The sequence below is a fragment of the Eschscholzia californica genome, unplaced genomic scaffold (genome assembly GCF_041429995.1).
Source record: "Eschscholzia californica isolate CP2 unplaced genomic scaffold, dmEscCali1.0.p SCAF_4, whole genome shotgun sequence".
NCBI classification, from domain to species: Eukaryota; Viridiplantae; Streptophyta; class Magnoliopsida; order Ranunculales; family Papaveraceae; genus Eschscholzia; species Eschscholzia californica.
Window position 1 is genome coordinate 2068678 of NW_028238461.1, and position 23036 is coordinate 2091713.

A 23036-nucleotide genomic window follows, 5' to 3' on the forward strand; every position below is an offset into this window, starting at 1 on the left:
CCCACTGTCTTAATATCTTCCAACCAGAATCTGCTCTTATCTTCCAACCTTTTCAGGTAATTCCTCTTAAATGAGCAAATCCTATTTGTCTTCAATGATAGACTTTAAGGAAGCTGAATATTCCATTTGTTCTTTTAAGGAAGATGATAATGCCTTTTAAGGAAGAGGATAATGCCTTTTGTAAATGAAACTTTGACATTCTAAAATGACAGACAAAGTGAAAGGAATATTTTTCTATTCTGTACATTATATTTTCATACCTTAAAAGGCATTATCATCTTCATTTTTCATACCTTCTTTATTCTTCAAACCTTCTTCATTTTTCTTTTCCCTCCAGTATACAATGGATATTGAAGGAATGCTTTCTGGGGACATTGTTGCACGACGTCCTCTCTGGTGAAACAAACTTCAACTTAGTTTTAACAGTATACAATGGATATTAAATTTTGTTTTTTCTTTTCTTTAAATTATCGTTTCATACCTTCTTTATTTTCTCTCTCTATCCAGGTTGGATCGTGATTTTTTCGGCTATGCTTCATCTACTTCTGCTGCAACATCATCAGAATTGATGAACCACAATCAAGCATCTAATTAGTAAGTTTGGAACTAACTTGAACTTTACTGTTTCGTTATTGTTTTACTTAAAATAATAAATTGGTGAGTACACATTTTAATTTACTGAAATCCAAACTCTGCTCAGTACATATTTTCATTTACCAGAAACAAAACTGTTTCCTTACCTAATAATAATTTACCCGTGCCATTTATATGAACCAGTAACAAATGTCTAATAAGTATGTGTGGAAGTCATTACATATTGTTGATTGTTGTGTACTTATAACCAGCTCTTACTTTACGGTAAATCCAATAGTTTTATGGTTCAGTATACATGAATACTTCAAATTTTAGTTAGTACATATTTATGTTTACCGTGAACAAGAATATGTTCAGTAAATATTTATGTTTACCGAAAACAAAACTGTTTCCTTACCTAAATTAAATTCAGATGTCAATGATATGTTTGTTTTGTGCAGTCTCCCACTGGATTTTTCAAGAAATTCCTCTCTCTTGGTTGAGGATGCATGTACTGCCATTGTCAGGGCTGAACCTCTAAGGTCTGCTAGCTGGCCTGAGGTGTTTACACATTTGGGGCAGGAATTCCCTGGAGGCGCCAACGCCTTTCGAAATGCACTTGGACGATATTCAATAAAGCACGGGTACAATTTTAATTATTTGTAGAATGATCTTGATCGTATTACTTGCGTATGCAAATCCCCAAAATGTTCTTGGACCATTCACGTTGTGGCTCCTCTGAAGTCAAGGTCAATGTTTGTTCTAAAAGCTTACAACCCTGTGCACACATGCCAAGATTTTATAATGTCAGATAATAAGCCAAGATTATCAACCGAAAGTGTTAGCTTATTAATAGTCGATGACATTAGGGAGAATCCGACCAAAAGTACTAAAGACATTGTCAGATCTTTCAAGAAAGACTATGGAATTCAACTCAGCTACTACTATTCATATAAGGCTCGAAACAGGAGTATTTCTTTGGCCTATGGGGAGGAAGCTGATTCTTATGCCAAACTCAATTGGTATGTTGATGCCCTATCACGTTCTAACCCTAATAGTTTAATTGATCTTGAAGTTGATAAAGATTCCCACCGTTTTGTTCGAATATTTATTGCTCTTGGAGCATGCATCCAAGGTTTCAAGCACTGTCGCCCATTGATATTTGTTGATGGTACTTTTGCGAAAACGAAATACAATGGGTGCATTCTTGCAGCTGTAGCGAAGAATGGCAATGATGGTAAGTATTTTACCAATATTTTCCGTCCGGTACACAATTTTATTTACTGGTTTTTTTTTTTATTTCCTGTTCTAACTACTGCCATATGTACTTTGCAGGTTTTTTTGTTATCGCCTATGCTGTCGTTGACGTAGAAAATGATCTAAACTGGACCTGGTTTTTTTGTAACTTGGCGAAAATGGTTGATAATAGTGAGTCTTTGACTTTTATGTCGGACAGGCACAATGGTATTATAAATGCAGTTTCGAACATTTTCCCAACCGCGCACCATTCATTCTGCGTTTGGCATCTAAGAAACAATTTGAATGTACGTGTAAAGAATGGTGCGAAGAAGTCGGACTATTTCCAATCCCTCATGTTTAAGGCGGCTAGAGCCCTTACTATATCGGATTTTCAGAAGTACACTTCTGAACTTGTAGTCATGGGTGGCAATGCTGTGGATGCATTTCTTCACTCTGTAAATCCGGAACATTGGGCTGATGTTTTCTTCCCAGGAAAAAGGTACGGTTTAATATGTTCTTCGCTCTCGGAATCCTTCAATTCGTGGATAAGGGATGAGAGAGTTCTTCCAATAACCGTAATGCTAGATATGTTGAGGATCAAAATTATGAACATGATGAATGCCAGAAGAACTGAGTCGGCAACTTGGGACTCTTTCTTGTGCCCTAAGGTCAACGAAAAAATGCAGTCTAGATTCAACGTTGCCTGTAGCTGGAAGGTAATACAATCAGGTAAATTTGTGTATGAAGTAATGTCCATGCCGAGTCACTCTGTGGACCTTGGGGCTCTTACATGCACATGTCGTAAGTGGCAAGTCCAAGGTATCCCTTGTGAGCATGCCATATTGTGTATTAAAGTGCATGGAGGTGATTCATCATCCTTTTTTGATCCCGCTGTTACAACGGATGCATACTGTAAGACTTATAGTCATTCCATAAATCCTGTCCCATCTTTCGATCAACCAACAACGTTTGAGGAAGCCAGCAAGATACTTCCTCCTTTAACCAAGAAACGTCCGGGCAGACCACGTTCTGTAAGAATTGAAAGTTCTGGGAACTTTAGAAAGAGGCAGCAGATATGCGGTAGGTGTAAGAAGCTCTCTTATCACAACCGTGCTTCGTGCAACGAAGCGATTTAGTGATTGAAATGGTTTTTATATCAGCAGCAAAAACTAGGGGCACTCTACAACTTTGAAAAGCATTTACAGTGTTGGGAGCTTTTCAAATTTTTGAAGAGAGTCACATTTTAGCCTTGTGCTGCTTTGATTTTTTTTGTATATTTTGTCGAACTTAATGTATTTGTGTTTAAAGTCAATGTATTATCTTATATTTTGTTAGTGTGTATTGTGCCTGAACATAATGCATGATATGAAACTTTTAGTTTTATCCAGTACATTTTTCTATTTACCAGAAAGTTTAAGTTTTGTCCAGTAAATTTTTTTATTTACCGGAAAGTTTAAGTTTTCCCAGTGTTCAGAATGTATTTTTTCTAAGTCAAGTCGAGTACATATTTTTATTTACCGGAAATTTTTTTATGTTTTGAGAATATATTTTCTCGAAGGGATTTTTTCTAAGTTTTGTCTAGAACATTTTTTTATTTACCGGAAATTATTTTTTTTCCCGGGTTTTTTTGGGACAAAACTTCTAAGTTTTGTCCAGTACATGTGGATTTTCAGTAAAATTTCTAAGCTTTTTTGGGAGAAATTTCTAAGTTGTTGTGTCTAGTACAATAATAGAGTTTTGTCCAGAACATGTGGATTTTACTCAAAAATATATTCAGTACAATTTGTTCGAAGTTGTGTTTAGTAAATTTTTTTATTTACCAGAAATAATTTGTTTTCCCGGGATTTTTTCCGAAAAATTTCTAAGTTTGGTCGAGTACATATTTTTATTTACCGGGAAGTTAAATTTTTCCCGGATTTTTGGATATTTTTTCCTAAGTTATGTCAAGTACATAATTTTGTTTACCGGAAATTTTTTGTTTTCCCGGCATATTTTATGGAAAATTATCAAGTTTTTCCGAGTGAAAACATATTTTTTTCCAATACAAAACTTACAAATTTTCACAATAACAAAACCTTCCAAGTTTTTTCCAGTACTTAGTAACAGTTAACAAACACAAACATAATTTTCACATAAACTATTTATGACCCTTCATTTATCACCCTTCTCCATACCTCCTTTGATTCCTCCAAAATTTTGAAAGTTACTTCTACCCTCTTTCTTCTTGCTTTGTCTGCATAAGTTTCCACCTGCGTGCAGGACCTCGGGAAATTGGACTGGTTGCTTATGTTGAAGATATCCTCCAACTGGAGCATTACGTAGAGTCCACAGTCTGGACTATTTGATTCAAAAATAAAATGTGAGTTTAAAGAAACTCAATAACTACTAAAGTAAGGAAGCAAAATTTAGACTCACCTATCCCCTTGCTGAGGGCAGTCAACCTCCTTTACATAGGATATCTTTTTCGTCATCCTTTCTTTAGCGTATTGCCCACTTCGTTTGCGCGTGCACTTCATCTTTATCAATGTCTCTGCCAGCTGCGATGCAAATTTCTTTGCATTATTGTTGCATTGCTTAGCCAGGTTAGTGTCACGCTGCAAAGAGTTGTAGTGCTTCCATTCATTTTCTTCAAATTCATAGACCAGCAGAGTCCAATGATGACCCTCGAATGAGTCATCAGTGTACGGCGTATTCAGTGGCGCACACAACGTTGTAGTATGATCTTTGATGTATTGCGCTTCCAGCCGTTGATTTAAATTGGCCTCAATACTTGCCTGACTCCGCTCTTGCTTTATCAAGGTCTGCAAACCATTTAAATTCAGTGACTACTATTTACTCAACACTCCGCTGATTTAAATTCAGTATTGGCCTCAATACTGCGCTGATTTAAATTCAGTGACTACTATTTACTCAACACCATTTAAAAATGAATTATATGTTTGACAAGGAAACTTACAAAAAGCAATGAAGATAGGAAAATAACTTCTTTGTTCACGTCTCGGGCGTCCTGTGCAAGGTGGTCCTCAAACCAGTCTATGATTTGCGAGTCACATCCCCGAACCATCATAAGTTCATCCAAATCTTTTGCTTTCAGGCAATGTTCTTTATCCTTGTTCCAGACTTCGAGGCTGTACATAGAATCCAATCCAGCCACACAATTATTTTCCAGAAAGATATACATTTACTATACAAATTGTTTACCATACATTTTTTTTTTTACCAGACATTTATTTATTTACCAGTTACTGAGTTATTTACCTTGTCCACCCGTATGTCATGAATTCTAGCATTAGTGATTTTTCTTTCTCCTGGACGTAGGGCCATAACCCTCCCTGTCTCCAGTTACTTATTGGTTCTTTCACTTGTTTCTTTATTGTGATCGACTCTATATCAATCAGAGGGAATTTAATGGCAGCTGCTGCTCTGGATGTTTGTTTTCGTGTTCTGGGATTATCCTTGACTCTTTTGATAAGAGATGTTGGTTTAGCAATTGACCCTTTCTGTGTCTTCGATACTACTCGTTTTGGGGGGCTCACGTGTGGTGATTTAATTTTTCTACTTGTTCCAACATGATCCAATTTTTTGGATACTTCTTCCACCGATGCTCTCCCCATTTCTGCAATATCGGCGAAATTCTCTTCAGCTGTTTGACAAACATCATCTCCCTGCTGTGGTGGTGGAGTCCACACAATAATTTGCGTCCCCAAGTTAAGATCAAAACTTGGGAAATCATTGCTGTCATCCTTCATAATATCTGTCAAATAATATGTATTCAGAAAAATAATGTTTTTAACAAACTAGGAAACTTTAATTATTTCACCACATAATTTGGCAACATTACCTCTCTTGGGAGGCATCTCTTTTTGATAAGTATCATCCACCCACCCTGCATGCTCACTAGACAAATTGATATGAACCTCATCTTCATCATCCATCTCATCATTTCCTTCTTCATCCAGCTTGGCTTTCTTTTTTTCCTCTCCCTCATTGCCTTCATCATTTAGCATGCTTATTATACTTTCTCAGAAAAAGAATAAAACTGAAAAACAATAATATTTACTGAGAATATAAAATAAAATAGAAACTATTTCATTACCATCTTCATTGCCATCGCTATCATCTTCGTCACTGTCTTTAAGTTGATACTTATTACTCCGATCATTTTTCTTGTCCTTCCTTTCATCTTTCTCCTCTTTCTCATCTTTGTCACTTCCATCCTCGCTTCCATCTTTCTCCTTTTCATCTTCGTCACTGTCATCATCTTGTTCCTCATTATCATCTTTCTCATCATCTTCCTCATTATCATCTTTATCATCATCTTCCTCATTATCATCTTTCTCATCATCTTCCTCATCCTCTTTTTCTCTACCCTCATCCTCACTTTCTTCTCCTTCATCATCTTCTTCTCCCTCTTCATCATCTTTTTCTACACCCTTTCCCCCCTCATCTTTCTTGTCTTTCTCTTTCTCCTCTGTCTTCCCTTTCTCCTGTTTCTTCTGTTTCTCTTCTTTCTCTTTCTCTCCATCTTTTGGATCTTCCATCTTACTTTTTCCCTTACAATAACGTGCGCGTAGCTCCTCCACACTATCCGTAACCTGGATTAGGCCATCTTCTCCTCTAACCTGTTCTTCTACAGGAACTAAAAAGGTTTGAAGGAGTGCCTCATATGCTTTGTAAGAATCATCCCTATCCTCGCACGCTTCTCGCAGTTTTTCTTTAAGTTCAGCATTTTCCTTTTGTAGCTGTTCAATCCTTAGAAGCAATTCATCTACCAGTTCTGTGTTCTTTGGGGCTGACAGCAACTCTTTTTCTTGATCAGTTGGGGGGTACACAAATGATTCACTGACCTGGTTTAATGTACAATAAACCAAATTATTTACCAGGAACTAAACATTTACTAGGAAATAATTTTATTTACCAAGAACAAAACAATTTAATGGTTCCTTTTCTATTTACCAGAACAAAACAGTTTCACATTAACACTGATCAAATGTATACCTGTTCTGCAGTAAGATTTGCAAGCTTCTGGTCAAATGTATCATCTATATTGGTCAAAGACCACCTCACGATCCTTGGCACCTCATCCCTAAACCTCTCTTCTCGATCAAAACATGTAGTATGCTCGCAAAACCACACCTATAAAAAACATAGAGTATGAGACACATGAAGTTAAGTTTGAATTTAAATGATAAAAAACATACTCACAGGAAGTAATACAAGGCACCCTGAAGCTTTCAGTGGGTCGTTGGGGTACTTATTGATGTGATCAATTAGGAATGAGTGCACCGCTATTGGCCAACACAAAGTTTTAATTGATTCCATTGTATGCAAGTTGAAGAGAATACGCATTGGAACCTTGTAACCTGTTAGGGGAGCAAATAAAACACTCGCACAAATATACATGATGATCAGCCTGATGACATCCATGTCATCTACCTCTCCGTTGACAGCATCTCTCAGTGCCTTGGATATTTGTATGCATGATATCATTCCAGGGATTTCACCAAAGTACTTCATACAAAAATCTACTTCAGGCTGCTTTACTGATCGATTTTTAGGGAAGACTTCTCTCGCCTCTCTTGACAATGGCATACCTAGAATTAGGGCCGCATCTTCAGGTTTCAGTTCCATTTCTTTCCCCGCCAACGTAAACCTTTCTGTCGAACTAGAATAGAGGCAGAGAATTTCAAAGATAGCCTTGTTGGGTTTGTTTATGTTATCCCAATCTATTTTGTCCTCAACAAAAGCCATCACCAGATTTTTAAATGGAGTCTCGGCTAACAACTCTTTCTGTGTAGTCGACATCTTTGGATATGTGTTCTTCATTTGTCTCCACGTATTTCGAAGGGCATACTTGTAAGCCTTCGGCACCAGTGCTGCCAGGTTGGGTGGTCTATTTTTCCGTTCACCCGTTGAGTTTCCACCTTCTGTTTTTGTTTTCTTTCCTTTCTTTTTTTGGCTGCTTTCTTCTCTCTCTGGTGCAGCTTTTCTCTTGCCTTTCCTTTCTTTCTCTGCATTGTCTTCTCTCTCTGGTGCAACTTTTCTCTTGCCTTTCCTTTCTCTCTCTGCATTGTCTTCTCTCTCTGGTGCAGCTTTTTTCTTGCCTTTCCTTTCTCTCTCTGCATTGTCTTTTACTTCAATGCTCTCAGTACTTTCTACCTGTAAAAAATGTAACCAGGAAAGAATGTTGTGTCACACATTACAACAAACACTTGAAATGCATGGTCATCTTTACAATAAAACAATTTACTGAACATATTACTGAACATATTTTTATTCTCATGAAGAAATCCATATCACTTGGAACAACATAATTCCAGTACAATCAAATATTTTCAAGGAACAAAACATTTTACAGTAAACAAAATTATTTACCAGGAATAAAACAACTTACGGTGCAAAATATTATTCCCATGAACACTAGACAAATCTAAATCACAGTAAAACAAAATATTTTCAAGAAAAAAAAAATTTACCAGAATAAAAAACATTTACCAGAAACATTTTCAAGCACAAATGATTTTTTGTTCAGTTTCATACCTTCTTCTTTCTAGGACTAGTTCTTCTAGCCAGAATTTCTGCTATCGGTCTTTCCTTTACTGATATCTCTCTATTGGAAGTTGGTTCTATGATAGTCACACCCTTTGATTTCTTGTTCGTATCTTTACTTTTCACCATATCTGCGTCAAAGAAATGTAAGATTATACACAAATTTTATGGTTTCTAAAAACTTCTAGGGTTTCTAAAATCTTCTAGGGTTTCAAACAAACCATAAGAGATCATTTGTATAAACTTTAAAGGTTTCTAAAATATTGCGTCCCTTCTGTGTCAGAAAGTAAAGTTTTTCACAAATTTTAGGGTTTTAAAAATCTTTTATGAAAGAAACTTTTATTAAACAAGTTTAGGTGGATGAGATAGAAGTAAAACCTACTTGAATCCCTTCACAAACTTGTAGATTATTTCTCCAAACAGACTTGAATCCCTTCCTTTTCTTCAAAATAACTTCAATCACTTTAGAAGTAAAAGTTGAAAGAGGAAGATGCAGGAGGAAGATGCAGGAGGAAGATGACGAATGAAGAAAAATTTGGAGAGAGAGTTTTCTTGAGAAGGAGCAAACTTACCTGGGAAGAGGGACTCGGCGTGGGCAGAAGTAAATGTGGAAGTGACCGTTTGCAGAAACGTCACTTCCGTCCCTCGAAGAAGTCAGAAATCGCGCCAAAAAATTGGCCAAATCTCGGTTGATTTTCAATGGCACGGGGCGTAAATTCGACGAACTTTAGGGTTGTTTCCGTCATTTTAAGTCCAGGCCTGACATTTTGGACCTCTCGTTTATTTATGGGCAACCGTGGACGCCCAGCCCATTTTGGGCCTCCTTTTGGACGTCCAGCCCAATCCCTCTTATATAAAAACCCAAGCAAAATGAGTAAACAAACGAGTACTTTCTCTCTCATCAATTAGTGTGGGCACCAATGCACCATCAATGGTTTTTTTTTTTTTTTTTTTTTTTTTTTTTGTTGAGAAGAAGCAACAGACTCGAGAACTACACAAACAGGGACTGTAATTCGACCGGGAGATCTGATCGAGCAAGCCAGGTCCAGTTTCCTCCATGCAGCCGACTCCATTTTGCCAGCTGATCCGCTCTGGTATTACCTTCCCTATAGACATGGGAGTATATAATCCTTATGAAGTTTCCTTCCAGTTGGCGCCAACTGGAAATTCAAGTCAAAATATGAAGTCCATTAAAAACATCCTTTTATCAAAAAAAAAGAAGTCCATTAAAAACAAACACAAACCTAGCAAGTGACATTGCTAATCTTTTTTTGTTTGTTGAAGAATGACAACTCTGATCTTACAAAAGATAGAATCCTAACATGGAAAAAGATTAATAAGAACAAATCAAATCATCACTGCCACTCCCAAACCTAACATGTTCACTAGATTGATTCTCTACCACTCCAATGGGAGAAAAGTTAACTCCATAATCAAACCCTCCCCTGTTATATTTACAGTGGAGACTCCATCTCTTTAACCATCAATAAAACACTTTCTCTCTCTCTCTCTCTAAAAACTAACAAATCCTACAATTTATAAAACCATTAGCGGACGTCAATACCATTTTTTTACTTCACCAACCGTTCTAATCTCAAATTTTTGACTTGTTTCAGAATAGTTGAGAATCCCAAAACCCTAAAAGGTTGATTCAGAAGAAATACTATTAGGTTGATGATTTAGAAGGTCTTTGAATTGGACCTGCTGAAGATCGAAATCCAGTAGTAATTGCATCATATACGCACCAGTGAAATGGAATCTGATTTCCATTAGCAGAAGAACAATCCTCGCAAACGACTGTATTCTTTGGATCAAGATTGTTGATTCTTCCAAATACGTATTCATCTTCAATTTCTTTATAGGGATACGAATTTATAGCCATTAAATAGTTATCTTTCTGAATCTGCAAGTTTCTGATCTGATTCCTGTAATCAATAAGCCCTGAACCTCTGTAATAACTTTCTGTTGATGAAATCGGTTCATAATAAGATGAAGCGAGACTAAATTGAGATGGATTAATAAGATCTTGACCACGTCTTAAAATTACTTTCTTTGGTGAGAAATAATCATTTTCTTCTAACAAATAGGAGTAATTGTTGTTGTTTTGACGTGATTTAATACCTCTTCTTGATCGTTTCAACGAGACAAGAAAATAACAGTTTTTCTCAACAACAATCGAAGCGAAATTCACCTTCTCATTCACTGGTACTTTACGAGAACCAGATGATTTTGTTTTTTTTATGAGAGAGATTGATATTTGATGAGGAGAGATTCCGATTCTCTGACTTAGTATTGATTGAAACTTCTTAAGTTCAAATGAAGGATGAATATCAACGTTACCGATGTCAATTTCACGTTCACCGTCATAGAAAATCACCGGAAAAGATACAGTTCCAGTCATTTGTTTCATTGAATCCGGCAAGAATTCGTCTAATTTCCGGCTGATTGACTGTGAAAATTGAGAGGGAGAAATGGAAGAGATGAGGGGAAGAAAGGGGTTAATAAAAAGGAGAGGACGGGGTTTTTGAAGGATGAAATGGTAATTTTGTTAAGGCGGTGGGGCTATTTCTGGGTAATATTTTAATTTGTCAATTCATCAGTAGCTTGCGCGCCAAGTTACGGGAACGAAGGTTTAGGAAATTACTAGAAACTACTCAAATTTTATAGATAACAACGACGAACCAAACTAGGGGGGCCCAACTAACTCACCTAAGCCCACCTGTTCTCTGGCCCACCTACTGCCTCGTTTCTGGGCCCATCAGTTGCTAACCACCCAAGCTCTCGGATTGCTTTCTATTACCATCAAATAGATCAGCAGGTGGACTGATCCACCAACTGGGCATGTCTCTTCTCACTTTCATGGGTGCTTTTGGACGCTAAACTTGCTGAGTCAAGTAATGGTCAGTTTTGAGCAAGTCCTATGAGTCAACAAATTGACCGAGGAAACCTTCCTCGAAGGCATTAGGTAGGCGGGTCCGATGTAGTTTTGCCACCTGAACTCTGATCTTACAAACTTTGTACAAAGGCACTTTGAACCCTATGATGACCTTTCTAGATCTATCCATCGTGATCATCTTTGAGATCCAAATAAAATGTTGCATTTAGGAGCGGGTCCAAAGGGGTGCGAAACGAGGGTGTGCGGCCCGCACTCCCTTGACCCTCCAAAAATAATTAATAGTAGTAACACTCTTTTAATATATAGCTAATCGTGTGAAAAACATCAACATCTATTGATGCCAAGCTCAGTTCTTAGTTTGGGGTAGTCCAAAGTACTGGAATGGAGTCCTTCCATCAACACATTCAACGATTTTTATTGTATATACTATTTGCAATGTGGTCCATTTCAACCAAAAGACTATTGGTAGAAATTAAGAGAGAAAAATATAATTTAGTTTGTTTGCTTATCACTTTAACATTAACTCTATCGTTTGCAACTGCCTCTTTCGAAAGAGCTTTTTCAACAAACAAGTTAGTCAAAACAAGATTATGCAATGTGTAGATTATGCAAATATTTCAAAACATGAACTCGCTTAGAAGTCAACAAGTCGATAAGTATTATATATATACAAAGAGAGCAAATTGACTAATTTTTGCAAAAATCCTGAGTCTCAAACTTAAGCCTTCTGCACTTTCACTCCATAAAATATAACTCCTTTTGTTGGGAGTAAAACATATTCACAAAATGTTACTGGGATCGTTGTTGAAGTTATTACTTTGAATGTGTAAGAAGGTTAGTATATTATTCACTTATTTATTTTAGAGATATTTCCTTTTTGGCCTTCTACTTTGTGATCAACTTCCTTTATAGCCTCATGTTTTTCGTAAATTTAAATTTGATCATTTTTTTAAGTTCATCAGTTAACTTTAATGGTTTAACATTTTTGTTACCAAAATTATCCTTCTTATAAAATTATATATATACAAAGAGAGCAAATTGACTAATTTTTGCAAAAATCCTGAGTCTCAAACTTAAGCCTTCTGCACTTTCACTCCATAAAATATAACTCCTTTTGTTGGGAGTAAAACATATTCACAAAATGTTACTGGGATCGTTGTTGAAGTTATTACTTTGAATGTGTAAGAAGGTTAGTATATTATTCACTTATTTATTTTAGAGATATTTCCTTTTTGGCCTTCTACTTTGTGATCAACTTCCTTTATAGCCTCATGTTTTTCGTAAATTTAAATTTGATCATTTTTTTAAGTTCGTCAGTTAACTTTAATGGTTTAACATTTTTGTTACCAAAATTATCCTTCTTATAAAATAATTTTCCTACATTCAAAATTGACCCCTTTTAAATATGATATTATTCCCAAACAATTTCAATTTTGTTAGAATTAACTTGGGAGCCAAAACGAAAATCTATCTAAAAACACCACCTCATCTCTATCTCTCTCTCCTCCATTTCATCACCTCCACTTCATCTATCTATCCACCTCATCACTCTCGCCACCTCATCATCTTCTCCGGCAAAGGTTGTCGGCCGATTTTGGCCCCCAAGTTAATTCTAACAAAGTTGAAATTGTTCGAGGATGACCCATATTTAAAAGGGGGCCGATTTTGAATTTATAAAATTATTTTATAAGAAAGGTAATTTTGGCAACGAAAATGTTAACCATTAAAGTTAACTGTCGAATTTAACAAAAAGTGGACCAAATTTGAGTTTACGAAAAATATGAGACTATAAAGGAAGTTGATCACAAAATAGGAGAACAAAGAAAAAATAAATTTCTTTTATTTACGTACCCAGTTATTTCCAACTGGAATACTATTCTTGGTGCAATCTCGTATGTTCAAGTCCCAGTCAATAAAGTTTGAGACGTTGAAGATGACGTCTATACAGACGTAGACCTAGTACAAATATTGTTTATTTAATAAAAAAATTAAAATAAACAAATTGTGGGGGAATTTATTGAAATGAATAAGAAGCATCTTTATAAAGAAATATCATTTTTTGTCATTGCAGGCATAAGCAACAAATCTATCCATCAAAGCTGATGCTTATGCTGATTTCTACTTTTAGTATTTCTTTTTTTTTTTTCTATCTAGAAAGAATTATTCTCTTTTGATTTGTCATTCAGGTTGTTTCCTAGTCTTTTTCTTAATCATGGACACATCAATTCTCTTTCCACCCCACCTCCTATATAAATATGGGTAGCCGGCCATTTAACATCTTCATTACTCACTCATCAGTTTACACAAGCACATTCAGTTTTCATCTCTCTCTAGTCTTTCAATTTTCTCTCTCTCTCTCTCTCTCTGAAATATCTTACATTACTAGTATTTCCATACCCATGGCTTTTGATGGAGCAAAAAAGAAGGTGGTGGTTGTTGGTGGAGGAATGGCTGGTGCCCTCCTTATTAAATCCCTTCAATTTCATGCTGATGTCACGCTCGTCGACCCGTAAGCCTTCTTCTCTCTTTATCTGTCTGTTTGTCTGTCTGTGTGTCTGTCTCTTAACATTTTTATGACTTTCAGGAAGGAGTATTATGAAATAACATGGGCAAGTCTGAGATCAAAAGTAGAACCTTCATTTGCAGAAAGAACTGTAATAAAACACAGTGATTACTTCACAAATGGTCACATTATCATTTCTACAGCAATTGGAGTCACTGAAACACAAGTATTAACTTCTGATGGCCATCAAATTCCTTATGATTATCTTGTCATTGCTACTGGTCACAATGAATCCTTCCCCAAATCAAGAACTCAAAGACTTCAACAATATCAAGCAGGTAACTACTACTACTACTACTCAATTCCTCTATACCAATATTTATTTACTGTATTTCTTTAATCAACCCTGCTGACTCAGATTCTTCTTAATTTTATGACAGATTACAAAAAGATAAGCTCAGCAGAATCGATTCTAATCGTCGGTGGAGGACCTTCGGGTGTTGAATTTGCTGGTGAAATTGCTGTTGATTTCCCTGAAAAGAAAGTAACTTTGGTTCATAAACAACAGAGGTTGATAGATTTTATCGGGTCGAAAGCCTCCAACAAGACTCTAGATTGGTTGACATCAAAGAAAGTTGAAGTTATTTTGGGTCAGACAGTGAATCTAAATTCTCATTCAGAGAAAAACAAAACTTATCAGATTTCAAATGGCAAAACTATAAGAGCAGATTGTCACTTCCTTTGCATTGGAAAAGGATTGAGTACTTCTTGGATTCAAGACTCGGTGTTTGGTGATGCTATTGATGCTAGAGGAAGATTGATGGTTGATGAGTACTTACGCGTTAAGGGTCGAAACAATGTCTTTGCCATTGGAGATATTACTGACATCCCAGTAAGTTGTACATCTGACTCGTTTAAATAGTTGACTCTAGCTGATTTTAGGTCCATTTCAATCAGACTGAAACAAGTCAGATTCATTCGGGTCGGATCCATACCATACGAGAAGAACACCTATAAACCAAGTTGTAGAATTTAGTAGTTTTTTTTTTGTCTTCTGTTCTGTTTGTTTGAATCCTAAAACAAGAACTCTAATAATGGTTATATCTTCATATTTAACAGGAATTGAAGCAAGGGTTTTTGGCACAAAAGCATGCCTTGTTAACTGCAGAGAACTTGAAGTTGCTCATTGATGGAAAAGATAACAAGATGTCAAGTTACAAGACTGGATCAGAAATCGCAATTGTGTCATTGGGTAGGAAAGAAGCAGTTGCGCAGTTTCCATTCGTTACTACGATCGGATGCGTGCCGGGGTTGATAAAATCCAAAGATCTTTTTGTGGGGAAGACAAGGAAGCAATTAGGGTTAGAGTCTATTGGTGGGAAGAAGACTCGGACATGTTCAAGGCCTTGTGCTAAATGATACCTCTTCTAATGAGGAGTTGGTTTTGAAATGCAACCATGATGTGAGAGTGTTAAGTTTAAATCCATTAGGAACTACTTTGGTGAATCAAACTATGAGGTTTGGGTTGAGTGTTAGGAAGTACAATGTTTGTTCTATTTTTTTCGGTATTGATGTTTGTATGAATAAAAACTTGGTTGTGTAATTCTTGTTTCTGTTTTGCTTCTTTCTACTTCATTAGCCCAAAATTCTTGGGGGGTTCGACAAATGTTTTCTTTGGTTTATTTCGTAACCAAATATCAAGGTAGGCAAAGATTTACAACAAAAACAAAAGAAGGAAACTTTATTCCATATTTGCATTCCTAGGATTTGTAGTTGCCAAACAGACTAAGGAATTCAAATTCCAAACAAACAAACAAACGATAAAGCTCATAACGAGCGAAGAAGTATGAGAATTGAAGTCACAAACATTATTGATTATAACAAAAACACTCCGACAAAGTATCAAACTGAAGTACATAGCTTAATAAAGGAAATAAAACAAGTTTCCTTATGTACTTTCTTCTATGCTCAAATGTAAACCAAATATCTCTCTCACATATAAAAAGACCAAAAGAAGAAAGAGAACTCAAAGATTCTGAAAGATATAAAGTTACCTTGTTTACCGAGCATTCGCAGAAGTTAACTTCTCCGTAAATGTATCTGGCCTAGATGGAATACTTGATTTACTGTCATCATTTGTACCTGAAAAACTGCATGTATCACCTTCTGAGTCTTGCCAACTCTTCAGCAACTGATCCAGTGGTTGGTTAAAATCTAGTCCTGAATAGTCTTCTATATCATCGGGAGATGGTTTCCATTTCTCGACAAGTGGAGAAAGAATATTTACTGCTTGACTCATATCAGGACGTTGATAGGGTTCCCTTGCCGTGCAATATCCAGCCAGATCAGCTATAACACAAATGCACTCGAATGTTTCATCATTGACTTCAAGAGCTGGATCAATATTTGCTCTTAGTGTTTCCTTGTTTGACTTAATTTTCCCGAACCATGAAGCTAAGTATCGAGATTCCTCTGGCCGATTCTCATCTAGAGCTACCAATCCAGTTAATAGTTCCATTAATACAACTCCAAAACTGAAGACATCCGCTTTCGTTGTAATTTTTCCCGTTACTGAGTCAATTAGTTGGCATGAAAATCAGAATTAGCGACAGAATGGATCTAGTAAGAAATATGATATACTTACACATATAGCACAATCACGATCTTGGTAAAAACGAGTTTTTGATTAAAAATCGTGATGGCAGGCAAATGCTAAATTGCGCAATGAATCGTTAATATATATATATATATATATGACATATTGACGCAATGAATCGTTAGTAACTTTATATATATATATATATATATATATATATATATGCGCAGAAACAGAATTAATTGGAAAAAAGAGATACTACTTACTAGCATATTCAGGAGCCAAGTATCCAAAAGTTCCAGCAATCTGGGTCACCATGGATTGTGCTCCATTAGGAGCGAGTTTAACTAATCCAAAATCTGAAACCTTTGCTCGAAAATCATCTCCAAGAAGGATATTAGAGGATTTGAGATCTCTGTGTATGAAACTTTCGCGGGCCAAATTATGAAGATACTCCATCCCTCTAGCTACATCCAATGCAATGCTAAACCTCCTCATCCACGAAAGCGGTTCCAAATTCAGACTACCCCTTTTAAAGAGATGCAAACTTAGGGCTCCTTGAGGCATATACTCATAAACCAGAAGCCTTTCATTTCCTTCAATGGAGTATCCGAACAAAGATACAAGATGCCTGTGCCTGACCTTCGATAGTACAGCTATTTCCGATTCAAATTCCTTAAGACTTTTTTCACTTATCAATGTGCCTTCCATTCTCTTAACTGCAATTTTTGTCCCATCCTCTAGTTCCCCTTTATAGACTCTACCAAATCCACCTTTTCCGAGCTCATTTTCGGGAGCAAAATTTTTCGTCACACTTCGAAGAATCTGAACTGATATGACCAGATTACCAGACTCGATAGTATGAGATTCACTAGTCCCTGTAGTATTTATACTCAATAAGCTTCCATTGTTATCTGATATCGCAATCTTAACCATGTTTTCTGGATCAGATGCGTCTCTAGGATGAATGACGTAAGAGCTCGATCCCTTTAATGTGTTTTTCCTCTTCTTCCAACAATAAATTGATAACGAAATCACCAAAACCACCAAAATGACAAAACTTAGAATCGGTGCTATAATCACGACTAGTTTATTACCTGGGGCAGATGAATTTGAAGGCGTGTTGGGAGAAGGTATGTTCGGAGAAGATGATGGCGATGGCGAGTCCGCGTTATGATTACCATCCAAGAGGTGATTCCCCGTAACGACAAGGTTGACATTTATATTGAATATTGGTAATGGAGGTTCGATATTGTTATCACTTAGATCCAACGTTTTCAAATATTTCAAGCTAGTTAAGTTTGAAGGAATTGTTCCTGTGATATTATTTTCTCGAAGATTAATAACAGTCAAATAATCCAGTTTCCCAATTGAAGCACTCAGAGTACCATTAAGACCAGACCTAGCAAAGTGAAGAGCAGAAACCTTTCTCGTAGTTTGGTTACAATTCACTCCAAGCCAACTCTGACATGGGTCATTACCAATCCATGATTTTACAAATGAATATGGGTAGTTAAGATGCCCGATAAAATCGATAAGAGCTGTAACTTCAGGTGCACATGGAACTCCCGGAACAGATTGACATAACGGATTAGACCCAAAAGAAAAGTTATCATTAAAATTTTTGAATTTCGGAATCGAACCCATGAAATAGTTATTACTCAAATCCAACTCCTTCAAATCTAGTCCAGCCAAACTATCAGGAATTGGACCAAATAGTTTATTCCTATTGAGATTGAGCTGAGTTAGAGAAACCAATTTCCCAATATCTGCAGGAATCATACCAGTGAATTGGTTTCCGTGAAGCCAGAGTGATTGTAAAGAAGTCATGTTACTAATTACATCGATCGAACCAGATAATCCAATTCCTTGTTGATTATTCAACCATAACTGCTGTAGTAAAGAAGCTTGCTGAAAACTCGATGGGATTTCACCAGTGAGACTATTATATGCGAGTTGCAAAATTACAAGTGATGAAATAGTCCCCAAGAAATCAGGAATCGAACCAACCACATTACAATTTGTTAGAAATAACTTTGCCAATTGAACTGAATTCTGCAACTCAGGAAAAATGAACCACCCAGTAGTCGAATTTAACGGGTTGTGATGCAAAGACAATTCCTCTAGACTATCAAGTCCATCGGCGAAATCCGAAGGGATTGTGTCAAATTTATTGTCACCCAAGTAAGCAAATCTTAATTTAGATAAACCCTTGAAAGTTGGTAACTTTCCAGTGAATTTATTCTCCTGAAAACCTAGATTATAAAGTTCTGTGAGCTGGTTAAAATTTTGAGGAAGAGATCCCTTTAATCCCAACTTTTGAACATCAATTGATGTAACTCTATTTCCATGACAACTTATATGATCCCAATTAGATCCACATGGATCATCTCCTTTATCAGTCCAATTTAAAAGCTCTGGATTTTCCAACCCTTTTCTAAACTGAATCAGAATTTCAAGATCCTTGGGATCAGTATCACTAAGAACCAGTAAAATCAGACAAAGAAACACAGCAACAACAACAGCTAGTTTCTTCTGATTTCTCATCTTCTTCTCTAGATCATAAAATAATGTTGATTATCTTTCTGCATTAACACTAATAATGACAAGGAATAAGCATCATATTAGAAACAATTATAAAAATCTCAAACAATTATATAAAACTCCATTTACTGAAAACCCATTTCTTTAAATATTCCCTCAATGAGTAAAAAAAAACTAAACCCATATAAAACTAAGTACAACATAAAAAAAAAATCTAATAAAAACAAGAACACTGTGGAGTGAGCGCCAAAAAGTACTTACAAACAGAAAATGCTGAAATCTGTGAGAGAAAGAAGTTCTTCTTTTTGGGTTTGAGACTTTTTTTTTTTTTTTTTTTTTATGAGATGTTTGAGACTTGTTTAAGGGTTTTTTATGAAATAATATTTTGGGTTTATTATGATATTGTAAAAATAAGCAAAACCCTAAGGTTTTAAAAAGGAAGGGATGATTACCCACAATTATATTTCCATCTATTTGTTGATTCCGCGTTGACCGATCCCACACTTCCAATGTAATGATCCGACTGGCACGGTCAATATCAAAAGAATTGAAGTTGACCCACTTTGATTCATTAACCATTTTTAGAAGTATCAAATACTAATATTTTACAATATTTCTTTTTAAAAAATATAAATATAGAATAGAATATGATTATTGGGTATGTTTCATTTTTCGTATTGGAGATAAGAATAATAAATTCATCGTGTGTTTACTTTTTTTATTAGATGTAAGTTTAATCCTCATCTCTCATAAGCAGATAACTTACTTAGTTAAAATTTAATATATTGTAGTCAAACGAAAAAAATTATCCAAAATTTTATTTGGAGTAAATCATATTTCATCGATTAATATTAAAAAAAGAAGAGAAATCATTAACTATTTAGTGTTTGATAGTATTTCATAGAGTAAAGTAATTAACATTTTAAGTTAGTTTTGTATTGGATAGGAATGGTTAAGTAAATTTAGAACATTTTCTACATTTTAAGGTTATCTTATCTTGTGGAGGAATTACTTAACCATGAAGATAATGCATTTTCATAAATCATATGCTATTTGTAGAAACTATCACAATCTAAATTACCTAATCCTGTAAGATATGTGTTGGCATGAATTTTGAAGTCATAAAGGTAAGGTGGTAGTGGGGAGTGATTAGAGCATATATCTTTAGAAGTTAGAACATAAATAGTAGTATAAACAGTCATACAAATCAAATAGAGAAATCCAATCAAATTTGTATAATCTTAGTTTAGTAAAAGAATTTGTAATTTCTTTACTATATGTTTGTGTTTTCTTATGAATGTGTCACACAGAATTTTTCTAATTAGTTCATATAAATTTGTAGTAAAGTACAGAGTTCCTAGTGTTACAAAATTTTATCAATTTGTTGATATTTGCCTTCTTTTGGTACTCGGATTTTGTTCTTATCTAAGTTTATATCTATAGGCACCCCTAGCAAATAAAACACCTCCCTGAGGTCTTGACTATTTTTGCCTCCAAGAATTTGAATCCCACCCCATGAAGATTAAAATGATGACGAAGAAGATCAAAATAATGTAGATGAAGAGATAACAAATATGAAGAAGCTGAAGATAACTTAGATGAGGAAGATGAAGAAGGTGAAGATTAGAAGACCAAACGAAGTAGACGAAATAAGACATGAAGAAGATAATGAAGAAAAGATCATATATGATGTTTTAATCATCATGTTCTTTTTCTTCTTTGTGTCTTCTTATTCTCCTCCATCATGATCATCTTCGCATCTTGTTTCTTTCTTCTTATTCTTCTCCATCGTGTTCATCTTCAATTTCTTCCACCTTTTTTCTTCAATATGGGTACAAAAAGAATAAGAGGGGTGCTTTTAAAATTTCGGAGTCAATTTTGATCAATTAGGATCAAGGGTTCTCGAAGGCGCTTTTAGCTAGAGCAGAAGTGCCTATAGAATTTCCTGCATGGTTTTGGGTCATTGTATACACTTGCTGTTTTTTTACTACCTATAACATACAGCTATAATCATGGTTATTCATATTTACAGCTTTAACCCATTTTTGCAATCTACTCTGGCATGTCATCTGCACACACATTTTACTTTGTCAAAAAAACAACAATATGAAAAAAAGTTGACCCTCACTCGAGAATCGAATATCCCTCTGGCAGCTTGTCTCTCTCTTTCCTTTAACTGGTTTTTCCTACATCTCTGTCGCATATGTTCTCTCTCGCTCGCTCTCTGTGTCATAAGCCGTTAACCATCAAGAAAACACCTATAACAATTATTTGTGTTCATTATTACTAGTATTTGTTAAAAAAAATTGTGTCTTTCTATTTATTGTGGTATGATTGTTACTTTTGTGTGCTTGTCATATTTTAGCTTCTCCTCAAGTAAATTGCAGGTTGACTATGATTATTAATCGGGTTATGTTACATACTCACATATACACTACAAATTGGTTTCAAGCGAGTTGTTGAGTAACACTTCAAAACACGAACCTGACCGGTCTATTTCGTTGGATGGGTCAAGTTGAATCCAACTTGTGAGTTTTAGATGTAGATCAACTTTAAAGAGACTCGGGCATCTACAATGGCTTTTTAATTCTCACTTTTTTTTCTCCTATCCTAGTTTTAACCTATGAAATCAGTACAAATAATAGGAGGAAGCCCGGGCAACACGGGTAGGAGATAAGATATGAGCTTGACGCATTTCAAATCCTGCCCGACAATGACGTGTCAATACTCTTTTCTGATTGGTTGATGTTACGACGTCCACAAATGTGGGACCAGGTTCATTCCAGAAAAGACAAAACAATGATTAGACACGTGGGTCCCATATAAGAGCACAAGGGAGACTGAATCTGCCCTCACTTTTGGCGCGACGTGGTAAACGACCGACACGTGTTATGAATAAAGTTGTGGGGACCAGTTGATGCCGACAAAAGTCCCCAACTAGAAATATCAACAATTGAATAATCGACTTTTAAAACGTCAGTTGGCACGTGGGGACAAAGATAAAGGTATTGGTGGGCCCTAAGAAGTGTCCGCCTAACTCTTTCATAATTAGCCCATTAGAGCTACGTGTCTAATTATGAATCATATAGACCCCTTGTTTGGGGTTTGGCTTTTGTTGGGTTTACAAGAGAATTATAAATAACATTAAGGGTTATCTTAACAAAAAAAAATAAAAATGACATTAAGGGTTTCTATCCTATTTTTTGACATAATGCGAGGGAGTCTTAGACATTTACTAAGTTCAAGACATCTCTTTTCATCAAAAAAAAGAAGTTCAAGACATCCATTGGTGTGCCACAAAAATCCCACAATTCTATTGGAAGTCCTTTGGCATTGTAAGATGTAATATCATTTTTATAACGGAAAATAGTAAATAAATGTTTTCACTTTGGATTCCATAAATCTTTTTGTTATACTATGGATATATGTGAATAGAATAATAATTAACGTATATCTGATACTTCAAAGTAGTCACACCAAGTCATTATCCAAGAGAATGAAATCAGTTATTATTGTATTTCTAGAAGCATATATTTGTAATTGACTATTTGAAAACGAAAAAGAACTAAAGGGGATAGTACTGACTTATGATCTCTAGCTTATAAAACAATGTGTTTACCAACTAAGCTACAACCGGAAGGACTCACAAGGCAAAATGTGATATCATCCTCATCAAGAGAGTCAGACTTGCAAGCTACAGAATGAAGAATACTCTACAAATCGAAGTTATATTATGCGATTCCTCAGTTATGTAATTTTGTTGTTCTACTTTATTTACTGTTATGTTGTTTTCTATTTTGGATAGTGTAATGGACTCTAAAGCTTAATGTATTTCCTTTCAACAAAAAGAAAAAAAACTAAGCTACAACCGAGCTCTACAAGTGATTTAGACTTTTAAACATTTACAACAAAACTATTTCAGGGGTCCTCGATTCTTCGATCATTTCTTGTTATTTGAACAGGGCTTGGTGCCGTCTGCATCTATCACCCCTCCTCTACGCCCCTAAGGATAATAATTTTTTTATACCTTCCACCTTCTCTTGCTAACATACACTTGTTCTAACACCCAAAATTAAACAACAACTTCTTAGATAATTTTATATGTACAAGAAAACTTAGATAATTTTTGTTATCTT

At 35.5% G+C, this 23036-nt stretch overlaps 5 protein-coding genes and 1 long non-coding RNA gene across 10 annotated transcripts; 2 read left to right on the forward strand and 4 right to left on the reverse strand.

The window, feature by feature from the left end:
- Positions 1–1347: 1347 nt before the first annotated feature.
- On the forward strand, positions 1348–2948 carry LOC147541426 (protein FAR1-RELATED SEQUENCE 4-like). The gene is made up of 2 exons (XM_086632228.1): positions 1348–1810; positions 1909–2948. Exons 1-2 carry the CDS (start codon positions 1378–1380, stop codon positions 2946–2948), a joined length of 1473 nt encoding a protein of 490 aa, XP_086488354.1. The 5' UTR covers positions 1348–1377.
- An 895-nt stretch (positions 2949–3843) lies between these two features.
- On the reverse strand, positions 3844–7617 carry LOC147541427 (uncharacterized). The gene is made up of 8 exons (XM_086632244.1): positions 7018–7617; positions 6811–6948; positions 5909–6659; positions 5654–5803; positions 5071–5566; positions 4769–4940; positions 4228–4613; positions 3844–4149 (listed from the first exon to the last, which is right to left on the reverse strand). Exons 1-8 carry the CDS (start codon positions 7615–7617, stop codon positions 3954–3956), a joined length of 2889 nt encoding a protein of 962 aa, XP_086488370.1. The 3' UTR covers positions 3844–3953.
- A 299-nt stretch (positions 7618–7916) lies between these two features.
- On the reverse strand, positions 7917–8802 carry LOC147541428 (uncharacterized). The gene is made up of 3 exons (XR_015239828.1): positions 8744–8802; positions 8353–8492; positions 7917–7971 (listed from the first exon to the last, which is right to left on the reverse strand). It is a non-coding gene; the product is annotated as an uncharacterized LOC147541428 (long non-coding RNA).
- Positions 8803–9551: 749 nt separating this feature from the next.
- Positions 9552–10874, reverse strand: LOC147541429 (uncharacterized). The gene has a single exon (XM_086636378.1). It carries the CDS (start codon positions 10769–10771, stop codon positions 10028–10030), a length of 744 nt encoding a protein of 247 aa, XP_086492504.1. The 5' UTR covers positions 10772–10874; the 3' UTR covers positions 9552–10027.
- A 2443-nt stretch (positions 10875–13317) lies between these two features.
- LOC147541430 (uncharacterized) lies at positions 13318–15363 on the forward strand. Its single transcript, XM_086634117.1, has 4 exons — positions 13318–13766; positions 13842–14098; positions 14201–14652; positions 14880–15363. Exons 1-4 carry the CDS (start codon positions 13513–13515, stop codon positions 15177–15179), a joined length of 1263 nt encoding a protein of 420 aa, XP_086490243.1. The 5' UTR covers positions 13318–13512; the 3' UTR covers positions 15180–15363.
- Positions 13932–19470, reverse strand: LOC147541431 (receptor-like kinase TMK3). Of its 5 annotated transcripts, none has more exons than XM_086634114.1 (4): positions 19162–19332; positions 16623–18952; positions 15815–16331; positions 13932–14293 (listed from the first exon to the last, which is right to left on the reverse strand). In XM_086634114.1, the coding sequence occupies exons 2-3, from the start codon at positions 18901–18903 to the stop codon at positions 15820–15822; spliced, it is 2793 nt and encodes a 930-aa protein (XP_086490240.1). In that variant the 5' UTR covers positions 18904–18952; positions 19162–19332; the 3' UTR covers positions 13932–14293; positions 15815–15819. The 5 variants fall into 5 exon arrangements, with proteins under 5 accessions (XP_086490240.1, XP_086490242.1, XP_086490241.1 ...); XM_086634116.1 differs by having other exon boundaries at positions 16623–18911; positions 19162–19324; XM_086634115.1 differs by having other exon boundaries at positions 16623–18941; positions 19162–19287.
- Positions 19471–23036: the final 3566 nt, after the last annotated feature.

Bases quoted from the DNA above. Each gene is read 5' to 3' on its own strand.
- LOC147541426 (XM_086632228.1), top strand. From the start codon at position 1,378: ATGTCAGATAATAAGCCAAGATTATCAACCGAAAGTGTTAGCTTATTA. The intron at 1,811-1,908 runs GTAAGTATTTTA...TGTACTTTGCAG, and splicing joins AGCGAAGAATGGCAATGATG to GTTTTTTTGTTATCGCCTAT.
- LOC147541427 (XM_086632244.1), bottom strand. From the start codon at position 7,617: ATGTCGACTACACAGAAAGAGTTGTTAGCCGAGACTCCATTTAAAAAT. The intron at 5,804-5,908 runs GTAATGAAATAG...TAAATGATGAAG, and splicing joins TAGCGATGGCAATGAAGATG to GCAATGAGGGAGAGGAAAAA. The intron at 4,941-5,070 runs GTAAATAACTCA...TTCTATGTACAG, and splicing joins ATGACATACGGGTGGACAAG to CCTCGAAGTCTGGAACAAGG.
- LOC147541429 (XM_086636378.1), bottom strand. From the start codon at position 10,771: ATGAAACAAATGACTGGAACTGTATCTTTTCCGGTGATTTTCTATGAC.
- LOC147541430 (XM_086634117.1), top strand. From the start codon at position 13,513: ATGGGTAGCCGGCCATTTAACATCTTCATTACTCACTCATCAGTTTAC. The intron at 14,099-14,200 runs GTAACTACTACT...ATTTTATGACAG, and splicing joins ACTTCAACAATATCAAGCAG to ATTACAAAAAGATAAGCTCA. The intron at 14,653-14,879 runs GTAAGTTGTACA...CATATTTAACAG, and splicing joins GAGATATTACTGACATCCCA to GAATTGAAGCAAGGGTTTTT.
- LOC147541431 (XM_086634114.1), bottom strand. From the start codon at position 18,903: ATGAGAAATCAGAAGAAACTAGCTGTTGTTGTTGCTGTGTTTCTTTGT. The intron at 16,332-16,622 runs GTAAGTAGTATC...TAATTGACTCAG, and splicing joins CTTGGCTCCTGAATATGCTA to TAACGGGAAAAATTACAACG.